This window comes from Paroedura picta, chromosome 2 (genome assembly GCF_049243985.1).
Source record: "Paroedura picta isolate Pp20150507F chromosome 2, Ppicta_v3.0, whole genome shotgun sequence".
NCBI lineage: Eukaryota > Metazoa > Chordata > Lepidosauria > Squamata > Gekkonidae > Paroedura > Paroedura picta.
In genome coordinates, this window is record NC_135370.1 from 77,200,750 (window position 1) to 77,217,871 (window position 17,122).

Genomic DNA, 17,122 nt, shown 5'->3' on the forward strand with positions numbered 1-17,122 from the left:
TTTATATATGGCTCCAGCTACATTGCCCTTTTCAAGCCGGAATTTCTAATCTGTAAAATGAGATGTCAAGGTTGCTATGAGCATAACCACAGCCAAGATGAGGGGAAATTGACCATTCTGTTTGCATAAATAACACTGGGCAGGTCCTTGAGTTGAGCAAGGCTTTCCCCTCTGAACACTTATGATTAAAATGGGGCAACATTAAGTTCTCACAGTTTTTGTTGCTGTGAGAAGAGGATGTCGTGGTAGCAGTGGTATAATAAATAACTCTGTATCAAGGGATGGTGAATATGGAGCGGAGACTGCGTGAGAACTGCAACCGTGTTGGAACTGTGTGAGATTGTTTGCTGGACCTGGCACAGACTTGCTTCCTGGGCTTCAGGCCAGAGGAATATGGATGGAGGGACTGATGGCAGGAAATGGCTGGTGCCCTGGCATCACCCTCATTACCCTCCCCCAGCTCTGCCTGAGCGCTTGGACTGAGTTCTCCCTTTGCTTTGATATAGTTAACCAGAGCTCCATTAGCATGGATAGCCACTTGCCAGCCATTCTCTCTCCCACCCCCTCCCTTTACCCTTCTGCCTACAGAGTCCCTGCTGGAAACTAGCTTGTGAGCTCTGCCCTCCTAAGGGTCCAAGAGAAGTGATTTATTTTGTGCAGTCATGAATCCAAATAGCCCAACACTGTGATACAATTTCACTTCTAATGAGTTGATTTCATGAGTTTCAGCATCACAGCTAACTTTAGATAGTTTGGGACCGTCATGCTGATCCACAGGATAGATGGAATTCTTGGGGCCTTTCCACACATAGCAAAAAAATAGTGTTATGCTATTGGTGTTATGCGGAATGGCATAACGCTAAATATTATCTCTCCTCCAGCCATTCCTCACCTTCTTGCCATCTCGCTGTAGTCTGCCACCTTTTTGTGCTTCTTACCCTCCACAAGCACTGCTGGAAATGGCGGAAGATTGCAACGTGGTTTATCTGCGACTCTTCTGCCTGTCAATCAAGCCAGGCAGCCAGTCCCTCTTCTCCTTTTTTTAAAGGTCCCAGAATGCCCACCAATTTTTTAAAAATAGTTCTCAGTTTAAATACCTATGCATCTAATCATCATAGATGCATAGTGCTTTTTATAAAGCCACTCCTTATGGCAGTGGTCCCTAACCATTTTCAGGCCAGGGACCAGGGAGGGGAGAGGGAGGCCTGGGGACCAGGGGGGAAGAGGGAGAGTGGTTGCGGGGGGAGGCACGGGCACAAACGCGCAGGTGTGGTAGCTTTGCACCTGCGCGTTTGCGCCTGCTGGCGAGTGCTGCTCTCCCTCTCCCCCCCCCTGCCCTGCGCCTCCCTCTCTCCTAGGCTTGAGTGATTCGGCTGCTGAAGCAGCCAATTGCTCCCCGCCGCAGCTTGGTACTGAGTGCTCCACAGCCGGGGGTTGGGGAACACTGCCTTATGGAATCATGAGTCCTGTATCTTTAAAAAAAATTAATCTCATTACTGTGTTGGGGTGGGGTGGACTTTAGAGAGGCATCCTTTATGTGACAACTTTGGGGGGGGGGGGATTTTGGCTTTGCCTGCACACTTGTATGCCTATTCGTTGTTCTAGGCAGTTCACTTAAAAAAATCCCATTCCTGGGAGAAGGGAGAGGGAGGCAGGTGCACGTTTGGAACACTGGAGGCGGAGATAGTACTTCCTTGCCTCCATACATTTCTTTGACATATAGTGTGCTGCTTGTCTACTGGAGGAAAGCACCTTTTAGGCTGGTGAATCCACTTTTTGGGATTCACTAACTTGCACTTTAAAATGGCGGATTTAGTGTGAAGTTTGCTGGCCAGATGTGGGAGGTTGGTGACATTATGTGGAGTGCCCAGAATATAGCATCTTGGGGGGGCAAGTATCATGCTAATGTTATGGTGTACAGAATCGCCCTTGAGTTCTACCTGGAAACCTTTGGTCAGTAAATAAATATATAATTAAATATAAATGAATGTTTTGTCCTCAAACACAGCACCCAAATAACTTACTGGTGCTTCCTGGTTATTTTGGAGTAACTGGATGGTAATCGGAGTGTCTTGGGATACTGGTAAATGGGTACAGAAAAATCTGGAAATATTTGGGAATATACGGAAACACTTGGAGGCAGCATTATAAGGCTTCCAGGACTGTTTTTTTTTTTTTTTTGGTTTTACATTATATCTGTGTCACTGTCTTGGTTTGGTGGAGGTCAAGTTGCCTTGGTCAAGTGGGTGTGCCTTAGATTCTCTAGTTTGAGACTGATTGTATTGCACTTGCCACATTAGGGGCATCAGTTCTCTGCTACGATTCTCTGGTTTGACATTGGTCCTGTTGGGTTGTTGGTTCTGTTTGCATTGGAAGGCTTCTCACCAGTTGTTCCTTGTTCTTGTGCATTTGACTATTGGCTTATTTGCTGCAGAGAAAACATGCACGCACACACACACACAGACACACACACACACAGACACACCATAGGATGCCTGGGGGTGCCTTGTCCAAGGACCTGTAGAACTGAACCCCGTAATCCAATCTACTTGAAACTTGTGGGCAAGCCAGACTAGGTTTCCTGCAATGTTGGTCTAATTTGTTTGAAAAAGAGCTATTCCATCCCCGTACTCCCCCCAAAGATTCCACTCCAGGTAATAACAGACCCAAATTCCCCCCAAAGAATCCAACCCAAATCCCAATACTGTTGGGGACCCAAATTCCTCACAATACTGGTAATTATAGCCTTCCTGATTCCAAATTCAAGAAATGCTAAGTTTTTTCAAGTGCATATCCCCTCTTGAGACCTCTCAAGTGGAAGGGAGAAAATGTCCCTGCTTCTGCATCATTTTGTGAGCTCTGGGCTAAATGTTAGGCTTTGTTTTTAAACCAATCTCCCCCCCCCCCCCCGCGCCCCCAAACAGATAGTTGAAGGCAATATGAAAGGGGAGTTGTGATTCATATGTTTTCAAATCGATAAAAAGATTCCAAAGGGATTTGCAGTGTTCCTTGTTCTTGATATATCAGTTTAGTGGCCCTACTCCCCCACCTTGTTTGACACGTCTAACTACTCTTATAGTTTGGCTTAGGACCTTTTCACAAAGAAGTTCAGTTATACGTATCATTTTGCTTTCTGAGCCAGAAAATTGGAGAGCATTCCTTGTTTACTGGAAGAGAAAATACATTAGCAGTACAAATCCAAGTTACTGTGCAGAATGGATACTCCCTTGACCACAAGAATAGAGTGCAGTTTGTCATTTGGTAATATAGAACCACTTTGGAATTCTGTTGCATTCTATATGAAATAGAACAGTGGTGGCCCACTGGTCTACTTTACAAGGCTTGGAATAGAATATTTTTGATACCTGAAAATAAGCAAAATACCTTATGCATTGACCTGAATGGCCCAAGCTAGCCTGATCTCATTATGTCTTGGAAGCTAAGCAGGGTTGGCCCTGGTTAGTACTTGGATGGGAGACCATCAAGGAAATCCAGGTAGAGGCAGGCCACTGCAAGCTTGCAGGCCATCTCCTGCCAGTTTGCAATTTGACACAAGCCAGGTTGCAACTTAATGGGACTCTCCACCAATACATCTTATGAGAGCAATATCTGTTGATGCGCATTTGCAGGCTGTACACCTCTCTTCATTGGCTCTGCAGAGCTTGAAAACGTGCAGGTTGAAATGGGGGAGGGGGAAATGCCACTGTGGTGACATAACTCCACAGTGCTCAAGCAATCTCTCCAGTCTCTAAGAAAACACCCCATACCATATGAATTTGTGGAAATTGCTAGAGTGCTGCAGCTATGCATGATGCTGTCTCCAGTTACACAACAGGATAGCCATGATGCTGGCTTTACCAGGCCTAAAGGTCATCCATTTATTACAGTGGAGTGAGACCATTGAGAAGCCTGCCCACAAAATGAGCAAGAAGTATCAAAGTAGTCCAGAAAGTCCCTAGAAAGATCTGTTCTGGTCCATCATCCCAAATACCCGCAACACACATGGAGCACATCTAGACATGTCCTAAAGAGTTCATTCACACATTAAGCTGTCCTAGATCTGATAAAAACTCTGAGACCATGTGCTTAACATTCTGAAAAGAAAGGGGGACCATGTGTTCATTTCAATAATCAAGGCTGTGGCTCCATGGAAGAACGTCTGCTTTGTATGCAGAAGGTCCCAGTTTCAATATGCATCTTCTTCGGTTAGAAGGATCCGATTAAAAGTGATGTGAAAGACACTGGAGGTCTGCTGCCAGTCTGAGGCGGTTGAGAGCGGACATGATTTTGCAGTCTTTAAGTATTTGAAAGATTGTCACTTAGAGGAGGGTAGGAAAAAGGTTCCTGTTGGCAGCAGATGACAGGAGCCACAGAAATGGGTTTAAACTACATGGAAAACTATGTTGGCTAGATATCAAGAAAAGATTTTGCACATTCAAAGTAGTTCTGCAATGAAATCAACTGCCCAAGGAGGTGGTGAGCTCCCACTTACTGGCAGTCTTCAAGCAGTGGCTGGACAGATATTATCCTGGATGCTTTAGGCTGATCCTGCACTGAGTAGGGGGTTGGACTAGATGGCCTGTATGGCCCCTTCCAACTCTATGATTCTGAGGAGACAATCCTGAGTGTGCTAGACCAATGAAGTATGTCAGATGAATGTATGTTCTTTTGTGTCAGTAGAGCTACCATACTCTCTCCTGCAGGTCCTTACCCTGACATACTAATTATATAAATTCAGATTCCGAACATAGAATTTTACAACTGTAACTGCTGTCAGAGGACAGAAAGACTCCTATGCTTGCTCGTTATGGCCCCTGTCTCAGGCCATTATCATGAACTCACTACAAAATAAACATAGAAGAGGGTGCCATTCATTGTTTCTGAGAAAATCAAGGCTAATGTACATTCCAACTCTTTAAGAAAATTAATTATCTATCTGTATCTACCTATAAATGATGAACAAAGGTGCCTTGAAATGACAAGGTGAAAGGGGAAAAACCTTTTCATGTTCACTTTTTTTTTCAACAGAATAAATGACCAGAATAAATGCGTAGTATAACAAGGCAGCTTTTGGCCTCTAAAGCAGTAAAACAAACCCTAGATCATAATCCACCCCAAGAAAGGGTATAAAATGGGGCGAAGGGAGAGAAAATATCTGGGTCTCCCACAGTTCATGATCTTCATGCCCACAAGCCCCTCCCACACAGCCCTCGTGAAGAATCTGCAGGATGGGAGAATAATAGTTTTTTGGTTTGCCTGTCTGCCAAAATGGAACAGTTCAGGTGCTGAGGAAACAAAACCTGGTTGCACAGAAGCTTCTCAGGGGGAAGTCTTCTGGGTTCTGTTCAACCCTTATTATGCATTGGACAGCTGTACTTCAGAGGTCCAAAGCGAGAAGCCACAGCTCCTTCCATTAACCAAACAGAGGACACAGCTGGGCCACCCAGGAGAAGCAGCTGCTTCACTGCACTGTGACAGTGCTCAGTCTTGTTAACATATGTTACGTGCCAAGTGAATTTGGACAAAACTGTAATTTGATTTGATCCATTAGTGGCTTCCATCCTTGAATAGCAGCATCTGATCCCCCATAAGGGTTTTTCCTCCTCTTGTTAGGTTCAGAGGGAATCTTTGACTATAAAGCTGGTGGCGTTGGCTGTGCTTGTGCGTTCTTCCTAAGCATCTACCTGAACCAGGGAAGTGATGTGTCATAGTGTAGAATGGGTATTCAAACAGAATGAGATCCAGCAGAGGGAGTGAAGCTCTGACACTGTAAATTGGGTGCAAATATTCAAGAGGAAAGATAATTGGCAGTTGAAACAGTTTGCCAAAGGATGTGATTGATTGGGGACTAGATGTCTGTTATGCTAAGAATAATTGGAGAGATGACATACATAAACCTGTGGTATTCAGGAAATAATGATGAGAAAGGCCCTTTAATCTATGATGATTCACTGAAACTCACAGGAGACATTTACCCTAGACGTTGCACTCTTGCGCACATGCTAATAATTGGGAGCAGGCTTAATTGAAATCAGTGGGACTTCCGTCAGAATAAATGTGCTCAGGACTGAAGTGACCCTTTCATATTTGGCAAACGAGGGATGCATGCTTGGTGAAATTGGTGGTGCCAGAGCCTTCTGTTACAGAGGAATGCTTTTTTTATCTGCAATAAGCCAAGAGGAAACTGGGCAGAAGGGGGCAGCACACAACAAGAAGTGAAACAGGAATGGCCTCGCTTTGATCTGGAGAAAAAGTTGCTACCTGTCTGCCAAGGATGCCCTGATAGATAACCCTGCGGGGAAGCAGTTTTGGCTATAGCAAGGCCTAGTAGAGATTCTTCTGTCTCGGCTCTTGCTTGCATCAGCAGTAGATGTGTCTGGTGTAGCACGGTGACTAAGTTATTGACCTACAACTTGGATTGTCTTTAGTGTGTATCCATCCTTGCCACTCACAGGGTTGCCATTCTCCAGGCGGGCCAAACAAATGCCAAAAGTTCCTTGTGCACTCGGCTACCTAACTCAGTAATGTTAGACATACAGTGTGTTTTCAACAAGAATATTATAACTGACAATGCAATTACTACATAGTCCAGTATGGACCAACTGCGTGGATCTCTCAAGCAAATGAAAATGTATACAACAGGTCATACAGTAATAAACAATCAAGAGGAAAATAGCTGAATGTTTATACAGTGACCAAAGCCAGCCAAATACAACACAAAGTGTCTTTCTCATCTTATCATAACAAAATAGTGTTCAAGGAGAATTCACACCCAACATGCGTTTTGCTCCACATCAGCATGGACTCTTTGGCATTATAGTCTGCTGAGGTCCTTCCCCTCCCCAAAAATATCCAGGTATTTCCCAGGTATTTCCCAGAGTTGGCAAGCCCAATGCCTTTGCAAAGGGTTCAACGGCTGGTCTCAGCTGTCTTGTCCACTCATACACTCAGCCATACCATAGATCAGGGGTAGTCAACCTGTGGTCCTCCAGATGTCCATGGACTATAATTCCCATGAGCCCCTGCCAGCAAACGCTGGGAATTGTAGTCCATGAACATCTGGAGGACCACAGGTTTGACTACCCCTGCCATAAATGAAATCAGGGACACATGAGTGGGGGGGGGGACCTGGGAAGAAGAGCACATGGTCAGGCAGACAAAGGTGGAGCCTATGCAATTCAAACTCAGGTATGCTACAAGCAGAATGTAGGAACCAAAGTATGTAAAGTAAAGTACAAATGCATGTAAAGTAGGTGGTTCCAAATGACAAACAAGGTAAAACAGATCAGATACCATGTATGTAGCCATCTAGAAGGCACTGGTTCCATTTTATAGAACACCAAGGTGTGAAGAATAGCCTAAAGATAGTCAAGAGTAATAATAAAATGCCTCTGAACATATGCAGTCTTTTCTCCTTCCCAAGGACAACTGCAGTCTGTCCTCCCTACACACACCTAGCCTTAAAAACAGGGCTTACAGGTACACTCACCAAGCATGTCTTCCACACAAATGAAAGCCCAGCACTTTCCTTGCCACTGACTCTACAACCATGGCCAGCGACCTGCTAACCTTCAGCTTGGGTTTGGAGATCTCCTGGAAGTGTAACTGGCCTGCAGACTATGGCCATCAGCTCCCCAGGCAGAAAGAGCTGCTTTAGAAGGTCCCACTAAGATCTCTCCCCATCCCTTCCTTCCTCGTATGGCATCCGCAAAAATCCAGAATATCCCTCATCACAAGAGTCAGGATGTCAGCTCTAGCTTGGGAAATCCCTGGGGGCTTGGGGACAGAGCCTGAGGTGGGCGGAGTCTGGGAAGGAGAGGGAGCTCAGTGGGTATCTTATTCCCTAGCTGCCTCCCAAGCTGTCATTTTTTCCAGGGAAACTGATCTGAAAATCAGATGTAATTTTGGGAAAACTCCAAGTCCCGCCTGGAGGATGTAACCCTGCCAGCAACTCATGAAAGAACCTGATAAGTGTTCTCCTCTATACAGCAATCCTGTAATCTCTTTTCATTTCACCTTCATCTCGGCAGCACTGTGTTAAAGGGGTCTTTTTGTTCTCTCACCTCCCCTTCCAGTTACAGGTATGCCCTCCTTGCCTCTTCTGCTCTAGATAATTTTGTGCTGAGGCATGGAGTATAAGTCACTAATCCGTTTTCAGTACCAAGGCTCAGTTCCGTCCTCACTGAATAAGCACAGTGTTCTGGTGCCCAACACCCTTAGAGATCAGGGGCAGGTGGTCTCAGAGCATAAGCATTGGCAGGGGTTTCAAGAACATGGACAGATTCTATAATACCTTCCCTCCACTAATTTTTCTGTCCCCCTCTGTTTCCAGACACTTCACAAAACCAAGGCGAGTTTAAATGCACATCTGTTTTACCAGCAGAGTAGAAGGCAGTTTGGATGCTCTGCCTACGCATTGTTGTTTGACTGCACTAGGGGGTGGATTATTATAAATATAAAGAAAGTCCTTCCCTTGCCCAAATTCCTTGATCCCCTACTCCTACAGAGCTCTGTTGCAGCTCCAGCTGGCTTTTCCAATCTGAGTGAGCTGGGTGAAGGAAGTGGCCAATAGTAAAAACAGCTCATTGACATTTAACATTTAGACTTTGGAGAGGAAATTTAACAGACTGGAAAGATCAGCAAATTCATTTGAAGAATGTATTTTAATGCCAGGGGGAGTTTGTTTGTTTTGCATGCTTCTTGAGAATAATATAATCATGGGATCATACACATCTATTAAACATCATAGCTCAGAGATATTTCCATCACTTTAGGATGTAGTTTATTTATGAGGACTGCTCTGGGTTTCAGCTGTCACAGGCGATTATACTACAGGTGATTAAATGAAATGGTTTGGCCACCGAGAAAGCTGTGATTTAGCTATGACCAAAATGGCTTCTCACGGGCAAAGAACCCTCCAGTCTTACTAAGCCCATGAGGACTGTTGCTGTTTTCCAAAGGGTAACACACTCCGCCCAATGCTGGCTGCCAAGGCATGGGGCCAGTCACAAAATAGCTGCCATGGGGGTGGATCAAAGTACCGAATTTTGAAAGGTCCCAAGCCAAACATCCTCCTACCAGAGGCAGCTGCTCCTGAATGGGCATGCCTTGCAGAGGTAAAGGTAAAGAGCTTCCTGGGATCTTCTGATGGACCCCCTGCATGGAGGAGGTGGAAGAACACTAAGGCTAGCTCTCAGCTTTTGCAACGAGGTGTGGTTTGGTTTCTGTTTCCAAAGAAAGGGGAGGGTTTGTGTCCTGTGTAGCCACAGACAGAGGCTGCCAGGCTCAGAAGCATTCTCACTGGCAATGGAGCATTCCTGTGATAGTCTCTCCCACATTTCCCTTGCCTTTCCTCACCACCACCACAAAAGGACTTTCCTTGAAATGGGAAAAGCAAGCCAGCTGTCACGTCCTCTGAATCTTTCTTTCTTTCTTTCTTTCTTTCTTTCTTTCTTTCTTTCTTTCTTTCTTTCTTTCTTTCTTTCTTTCTTTCTTTCTTTCTTTCTTTCTTTCTTTCTTTCTTTCTTTCTTTCTTTCTTTCTTTCTTGTGCACCTTCCTCTCCACGCTGCACACAAACACCGATCAGCCCAGTGCACATGACAGACCCATGCATTCAATGACTATGGGAGGCAGGCATGAGCCTGTTGGTCCTGCTTCCATGAGATTGTCTGTTCATCTGCTGGGTACAGCTTTGTGGAGGATGTGGCTGAGCATATGCCTCTCCCCATGTTCATCAATGCTACCTTCAGAAGATCTCTGTTCCCAGGTAGGGAGAGTTCTTGTGGGGGCTTCCTTTGCAGATGATCAAGTGATCACATGGAGGAGGGGCCCTCCCCCTCCCCACACATTTAGACAAGACGTGTCGCTGTCATTTGTGGCCAGCTTTTGACTGCAGTCTTCCAAAAAGATCATAACCAAAGTATGTTTGCAGCAAATGGAGAGAATACAGTGAAAATAGATTATTAGAGGTTGACATGCATGTTTTTGCAAACCCAGTCTGGGTTGGAATGTAAACCCGAGCAGAACGTCTGTGTAGAAATAGCCCTAATTTTTTTTCTGGATTTAGAGAGTCTAATATTACCGAGTGAAGGGGCAAACTATGCCGTGGCAAAAAGCACTAGCATTCTGTAGCAGCAGACGCCATGTGATGGGTTCGCAGCCAATAATGAGGAATGAATGGATGAAAAGAAAGTCACTCTTGAGAATCTAATGACTCGTTCAATGAGGGTTTTTATACCCAGCCAGAAATAGTGCCCGTAGCCTGGATATCTGTTGCAATTCCAGGGAAATTTCAGGCCACCCTTAGAAGTGGCAATCCCAATATCAAATTGGGAAAATAGCTGAATCCCTCTTTCTGCATGCACCATGGTGCTGATCCGACACAGGTCCCTGTATGTACAGGATTAAGTACCTAGCATAGAACTTGCGAAATATGCTTGATTGCAAGGGTTAAGAGTGTTTAGTTAGACCCTTATGAGGAACCAAAAATGCTGAAGACTGAAGCTGTGCTCAGTTACTATAAAATACTGAGTTTGGTTTATGTAATTCCAGAATTATTTTTATGTCTCTTCCCATTTTGTGTGAGGGTTATCTCCTGCCTAGCCCCAGAAGAGGTGCTAATAGGTCTCTGTTTCCCAGGTGGGTGTTCCTGCATGAGAAGGCCTATCAGATGAGGGACACCTCCATTGAGTCATCTGTGGTAACAAAAGTGAAGGGCTTCGGCAAGTACAGCAACCATGTCATGGACACAGCTGATTATGTCACACCTCCACAGGTATTCCTCATTAAGTTCTTAGGGACGGGTTTTGTGAAGGAATTAATGTCTTATAAGCCTGCATAATAGATCACTGGCTTTGTTTCAAGATGCAAACAATATAATATGGCTAACAATAACCTGGGGCTCTGTGCTTGGCACTGCATACTAGATATGTCCTGTTGAACTGATACCACATTTGTAAACATATGTATTTGGACGAAAGTCTTAATGAGTTATATATACTTTCAAGTTAGAATGCTTGGGAATACTGTTTAAAGCCATGAATGGGCCAAGGAATTCCTTCATGCACAGGAATTAGTAATTCCAGATGAAGACATGTACCAACATTAAAAGATCATAGCCTATTCAATGGTACCAGTGCATGCACCTCAGATGCAAACACCTATTTTGATGCCCTTGTACATCCACTTTGACTTAGAGCCAGACATTCATAGGTTCTAGAATTTCTACCTGCAGATCATGATTTCCCTGGCAGCTGAAAATGCCCACTGAAGTCATGTTCTTGGAAATCCTTAGAAAGGATTTGGGGAAATATTTTTGGCTACTGTAAAGAGACGAAATCACTCAGTTTGCTGAGCTGCAAGGATTACAACTGATCTCCAGGTGACAGGAGCTTTGGAAGGTGAACTCTAAGGCATTATACCCCATTGATGTTGCTACCTTCCCTAAACTCAGTCTTCCGCAGGTATTTCAAGGAGCTTGCAACCCTAGAAATCACACTCCATAGTGGGTAGCAGTAGAAAAGAGCAGGAGTCAATTTGTGGCAGAATATAAGCTTTTGTGAGTCACTGCTTGAGAAATCCATGACATTTCTATCCTATTTTTCTCTGAGGAGCTCTGAGCAGGGTATGGTCCCATTCCCCTTTTATCCTCGTAACAGTCTGTGTGAAAGGTTAGGCAAAGAGAAAATGATTAGCCCACGGTCCCCCAGGGAGTGTCATGGTTCAGTGGGGACTTGAACCTGGTGTCCTGGCCCTTATCTGTAGCACGTAGGCACTACTGACTGGGTAGCTGCATATTGCTGGATGGGGTCAGGTAACACTCTCGTTGTTCTTTTTGTGTGTGTCTTACAATTTTGTCAGGTTCCCCAAATTGTATGGCACTTCAACAACTAAATGACAATGTGAAACATGACTGCTGGTGCTGCAGTGCAAATGTGTATGTTTTTATGTGCCTGTCTTGGGCACCTCGTGTGCTCTCACATCCAGAGTTCTTTTGAAATTGGGGGAGTGGTTACTCTATTGCTCTCTAAGCGCATAGTTATCCTTGTGAACACTCATATAGCAAATAAAAAGGAGTCAAGCATAGCTGAAGGCTTCTCTCCCCAATAGGAATGCCACACCATTTCAGGGGGGGAGGGGAATTAAAGCACATTTTTCTTTGGACATCGCATGCTTCCCCACTCCAACTCTAGGGGAAAAGATCCTGGCTTTCCTATTGTCCTGCTGCTGCTTCAAGAACAAATGATTTCCCCTCTGAAGCAAGGTTCCCCTCTGCTCCTTCATTAGGCTTATAACACACAGTTATAAAGGCAGTGAAGCAGGCTGAGCTAGCGCCACCATAACTGTGATGGTGAAGATATCCCATACAATCTGATGCTGTAATAATGCTTGCACTGTAAACCACAGGAACGCTGGAGTGCAGCTTTAAACCAGCCTTTCTGCATGGCCATCCATCAATTCAGAAACCAAAGACAAGCACAGACTAAGCACACTGAAAGGGCCTGTTATGTTTTTCACACACCCGCAGCCTGCCTCTCATGCACTTAGAACTGCCTTTCTGTTTTTCCACATGTGCTGAAAAGTGTTTTGTGTGTGAATTTAGTCCAAGATCAAGGATATTCCTCAAGCTGAGAAAATCGAAACACAGGGAGATGAAATGACTGCTCAGTATTACACGGGAACAGAAAATTGAATCTAAACCCCACTGAGTCCTAATTCTGCTAGAAAGACTTGTGCTGCCTACAATATATTAAAGAGAGGCCATGCATAGCCTTGACTCATGTTTATACAGGCCATGTATAACTGACACATCAGTACCATAACCTTTAATAGATTCCTTTTGCACAGGGAATTCTCAGAATGGTAATTCTTTGAGGAGGAATTAGGACAGCACTTATACTGTGGAACAGTGGTCCCCAACCCCTGGTCCGGAGACTGGTACCGGTCCGTGGATCAGTCAGTACTGGGCTGCGGCTCCTCCTCGTCCTCCTCCCCGGCTGCTGCCTCGGGGGCTGCCCTGCCACTCTGCCACCGGCTCACCTTTGGTGCTCTCCGGCAGCCGCCATGGCTGAGGCTCCCCCTCGGCGTGGCACTGCGCAGCTGCTGCTGGCAGTGCCCCCAGCAGGCATCGGGAAGTCAGGGATGCTGGCGGGAAAACAAGCTGAGCAGGGGCTCAGGCAGTGGCAGCGATGTCCCTCGACAAAAGACTGCCCCCCTCCCCGGGCCTCAGTAAAATTGTCAAGCAAGTAAATAAAAAGTCAAGCAATGACCAGTCCCCGGTGATAAAAAGGTTGGGGACCACTGCTTTAGAAAGAGACCGATCTTGGAATTCTTTAGAAGTCATGACAGTTTAGAGGTATAAAATTGCTACGCATTTGCTTTGTGGGTATGCTATTAGAATTCCAAGAATCTTGGTTTTTTTCCTTTTCTAAAAAAGTGAAGATTAAGTTTTCATGATGGGCAACCTATGTTTGAAGAGATAGTAGCAGTATTTTTATCTTTTTTTAAAGTCCCACCTCTCCTCTCTGTATTAAAAAGGAAACATGCAAAAGTATAATCACAACAAAATCAGCTATAAGCTGTTGAACAAGATGACAAAAGCAGCATTCAGACACATCAGATTAAAACAGAATAAGATCTTAATTAATCTGAAACACAGCCTAAACATACAACCTAAAAAAATAATGGTGACAAGAACTGGATAAGTGCAAGTACACCAACAAGAGGGTCCAAGAGAAAGTAAATAAAAAGTCTTCAGTGACAAAGACAAGAAATGTGGTAAGAAGCAAGAGTCCATGTGAAGGAAGTTCCAAAGTCCGGACACCACCTCTATTTAAAAACTGTTTTCTAGTGTGAAAGGTCCTGAACATTAAAATTAAAAATTATATTACCTTTCAGTGTCATTATTTTTAGGCATGCATTTCATATTTGGCTATGGAATGCTAGAATAATTCCATCTGCTGTGGTGCTCATCCTATGACTGATTGTTTAAAACATTTATATTCAACTTTACTTGTGGTTCAAGTTGGCTTGCAATAACAATCAAAACATTTTCAGTTAAAACCAAAATAAAATAGCAAACTTCAAAACTCTCCCCCTTCCCTCCTTAAAACTGCCTGCTGTCAAATCCTCAAATGTCTTGGCAAACGAACAGGCTCCTGGAGATGTCTGGGGTGGTGGCATCCGTCACCTCTTCAGGGAGCCCCATTCCACAGAGCCACAATGGAAAAGGACTAGGCTGAGGTCAGTGCCAAACAGGCCACACTAAGCAGTGGGACAGCCAACAGCTTTGTTTGTTTGTTTATTCGTTTTATTACCCTTCCTAAAAGGTTGGGGCAGTTTACATCATGATAAAACAATACAGTTACATAGTCATCAGTTTGACACAAAAGTCTAAGTGCATTAATATTTACAATAGATTTAAGGTAGATGTAAACAATTTCCTAGAATCTTACCCCTCATGGCCCAGGAGTGTCCTATACTCTTCAACATGTGGGGGAGGGGAGGAAGTGTTAAACCAGATGTTTTGGTAGTGGTTATGGCATTGCATGGTGTTTCTGTTTGCCTTTCTACATGTGTACATTAATGCATGGGGAGTCCAGGTTTGGACCTCAACCATAGGCTCAACAGAACAACTCTGTCTTGAATGCCCTGTGGAACTGTTTTAGGTCCCTCAGGACCATGATCTCATCTTGGAGAATGTTCCACCAAGCTGGTGCCAGGGCCAAAAAGGTCCTGGCTCTGGTTGAGGCCAATTTCACTTCTCTGGGGCCAGGGACCTTTAGCAGATTGTGTATGCTGGAACATAAGCTTCTCTGAGGGACACAGGGAAGAAGGTGGCCCCACAGATACAAAGCTCCCAGACTGTTTAGGGCCTTGAAGATTAGTATCAATACCTTGAACCTGATTTGGTCTTCAACTTGGAGCCAAAGCAATTGGGAAAGAACTGATCAAATGTGTTCTTTCCACTTGGTTCTGGTGTGGTTTGGGACTAGTTGAAGCTTCCGGATCAGGTACAAGGGTAGCCCTGCGTAGAGTGAGTTGCAGTAGTCTGATTTGGAGGTGACCATTACATGGATCACAGTGGACAGGTCAATTGCTGATAGATAGGGTACTAATTGCTGGGATTAGTGTAGGTGGTAAAACACCTGGTGGGCAGTATTCATGGCCTGGGCCTCCATGCATAAAGAAGAACTTTATGAAGATGAAGAAGAAGAGTTGGTTCTTAGATGCCGCTTTTCTCTACCTGAAGGAGGCTCAAAGTGCCTTACAGTTGCCTTCCCTTTCCTCTCCCCACAACAGACACCCTATGAGACTGAGAGAGCCCTGATATGCTTGCTGGATGTCATGTGCATATGATGACACCGGACCCCAACGCTCCAGACAATCTCATTCAGTGGCCTCATATATAGACAGAAAACAGTCAAACCACTGACGGGGTACATCCATAATGCAACTCTGTATTGAAGCTGGTAAATAAGAATGGAGTGGTCAGCTGCATCAAAGGCTGCTGAGAGGTCCAACAGTATCAACAGGGGAGACTGTCCTCTGCCCAACTTTAAATGAAGATCATCCACAAGGGCAACCCAAATCAACTGTGTGGATTCGCAGGACAATTGTAAGAACATTTTCCTGGAAGTAAGCTCGTTTCAATAGACCTGAATAGGAGTCTGAATAGACCTGTTAGGATTGTAGTTCCTGACTAACGAACAGAAGTTCAAAGCCCTTGTGCAGCCAGCTCATGGTACTGAACATACTATTCATTTCAAATGCAGATTTGGCACAAAAGCAGCACAGCAGTAGTTTACATCTATGCAATCTTGCTGGGCGATTTTCAAATCAGGCTGATGTGTTTTTACAAACAGCTAAGCAAGTTCATCACATTCTCCATTCTCCAGGACGCATATAATCATATCTGTTTGCAAAACATTTTAATGTATTTTTCACTGTATCCCAAATATGGATATTATACACTTCTGTTGTACCATAAGAAAGACAGATCTAAAAATATACAGCTAACTACCTAATGTATATCCCTATCTATTAAAGTCTTGTTTAAGCAGACTTTTTTGGGTACAAATATCAAATAAATCCTAGTTTAATTGCTTGTAAGTATAACTGTCACTACTTGCCACTTTAAAATACTCACAATGGGGGGGGGCAGTCCTCCCTAATCCCAATTTGGAAGCCGGAGCAGTCTATCCAATAGGCAGGTCCAGGGGATTCTTTAGGGGTGCCAGCGGTGGAGGGGCATCATCTTTCTCTGTTGCCCCTACTGGCTGCAAATGAGGAGAGGATGGACTATTTGGGCACCCAATGGGTAACCAGAATGCTGGAGTTGGCCCTGCTTGTGTGTATTTTAACAGACCTTGCTGCTAAAAATACATATGTGCACAGTTATGCATGCAGAAAGAATATATATTTTATCCGTAGGGCCTAGTTCAAACATGCAAGTACAGGACTTGATTTCTCTATTCGTAACAGTGGCAGTTGAATATGTAAATCCATATCATATTTCATATGACATGGCAAGAAAGTTCACACCTGCAAGTCATCACCTAATATTGAATAGACTTGTATGAACTAGGACCTGGGAATGCATAATATTCGAACAGTGCATTCCTACAGTTTGATTTTATTTATTTAAAAAACTTATGTTCTGCACTCAGCTAAAAGCCCAGCTACTTGTAGTTTACAAAGCAAGCAAGCAGCAATTAGGAAAGAATCAAGGTATGGAGGCGGTATTATTTTAATGGAATATGCAGCTATAAGAATGCACATGAACAGTTCAGAGGGAGACATGAAGAGCCTACCATGTGAATCAAAGGCAGCAAATATATAGTGGCATCAGCAGAAATACAGATGCAAGTTATTGGACTCTTAAGTCAGACAGTTATCTGAATATGAATTCAGGTTTATTGTCCCTTCAGCATCAAATTCGGGACAGGTTAATGATCCCAGGCACTTTCTGTTCTAAATATGCAATGTAGTTCTTAGGACTGCAATAACCCTTTCCTCCTTCCCCATTACAACTGTGAGAGAATTCTAATGCTTCTCTCACATGGTCTACCTGAGCTAGAAATTCCTCAAATAACTGCAGGTTCATTAGGAATCCAAAACATG

At 44.2% G+C, this 17,122-nt stretch overlaps 1 protein-coding gene across 3 annotated transcripts in view; it reads left to right on the top strand.

Annotated features, from left to right (window-relative positions):
* P2RX3 (purinergic receptor P2X 3) overlaps positions 1–17,122 on the top strand; it is a 59,683-nt gene that overhangs the window by 3,270 nt on the left and 39,291 nt on the right. For all 3 annotated transcript variants that reach the window (XM_077320962.1, XM_077320960.1, XM_077320961.1), the window contains exon 2: positions 10,640–10,775. In XM_077320962.1, coding sequence (XP_077177077.1) covers positions 10,640–10,775 — 136 coding nt within the window. The remainder of the gene's footprint in view (positions 1–10,639; positions 10,776–17,122) is intronic.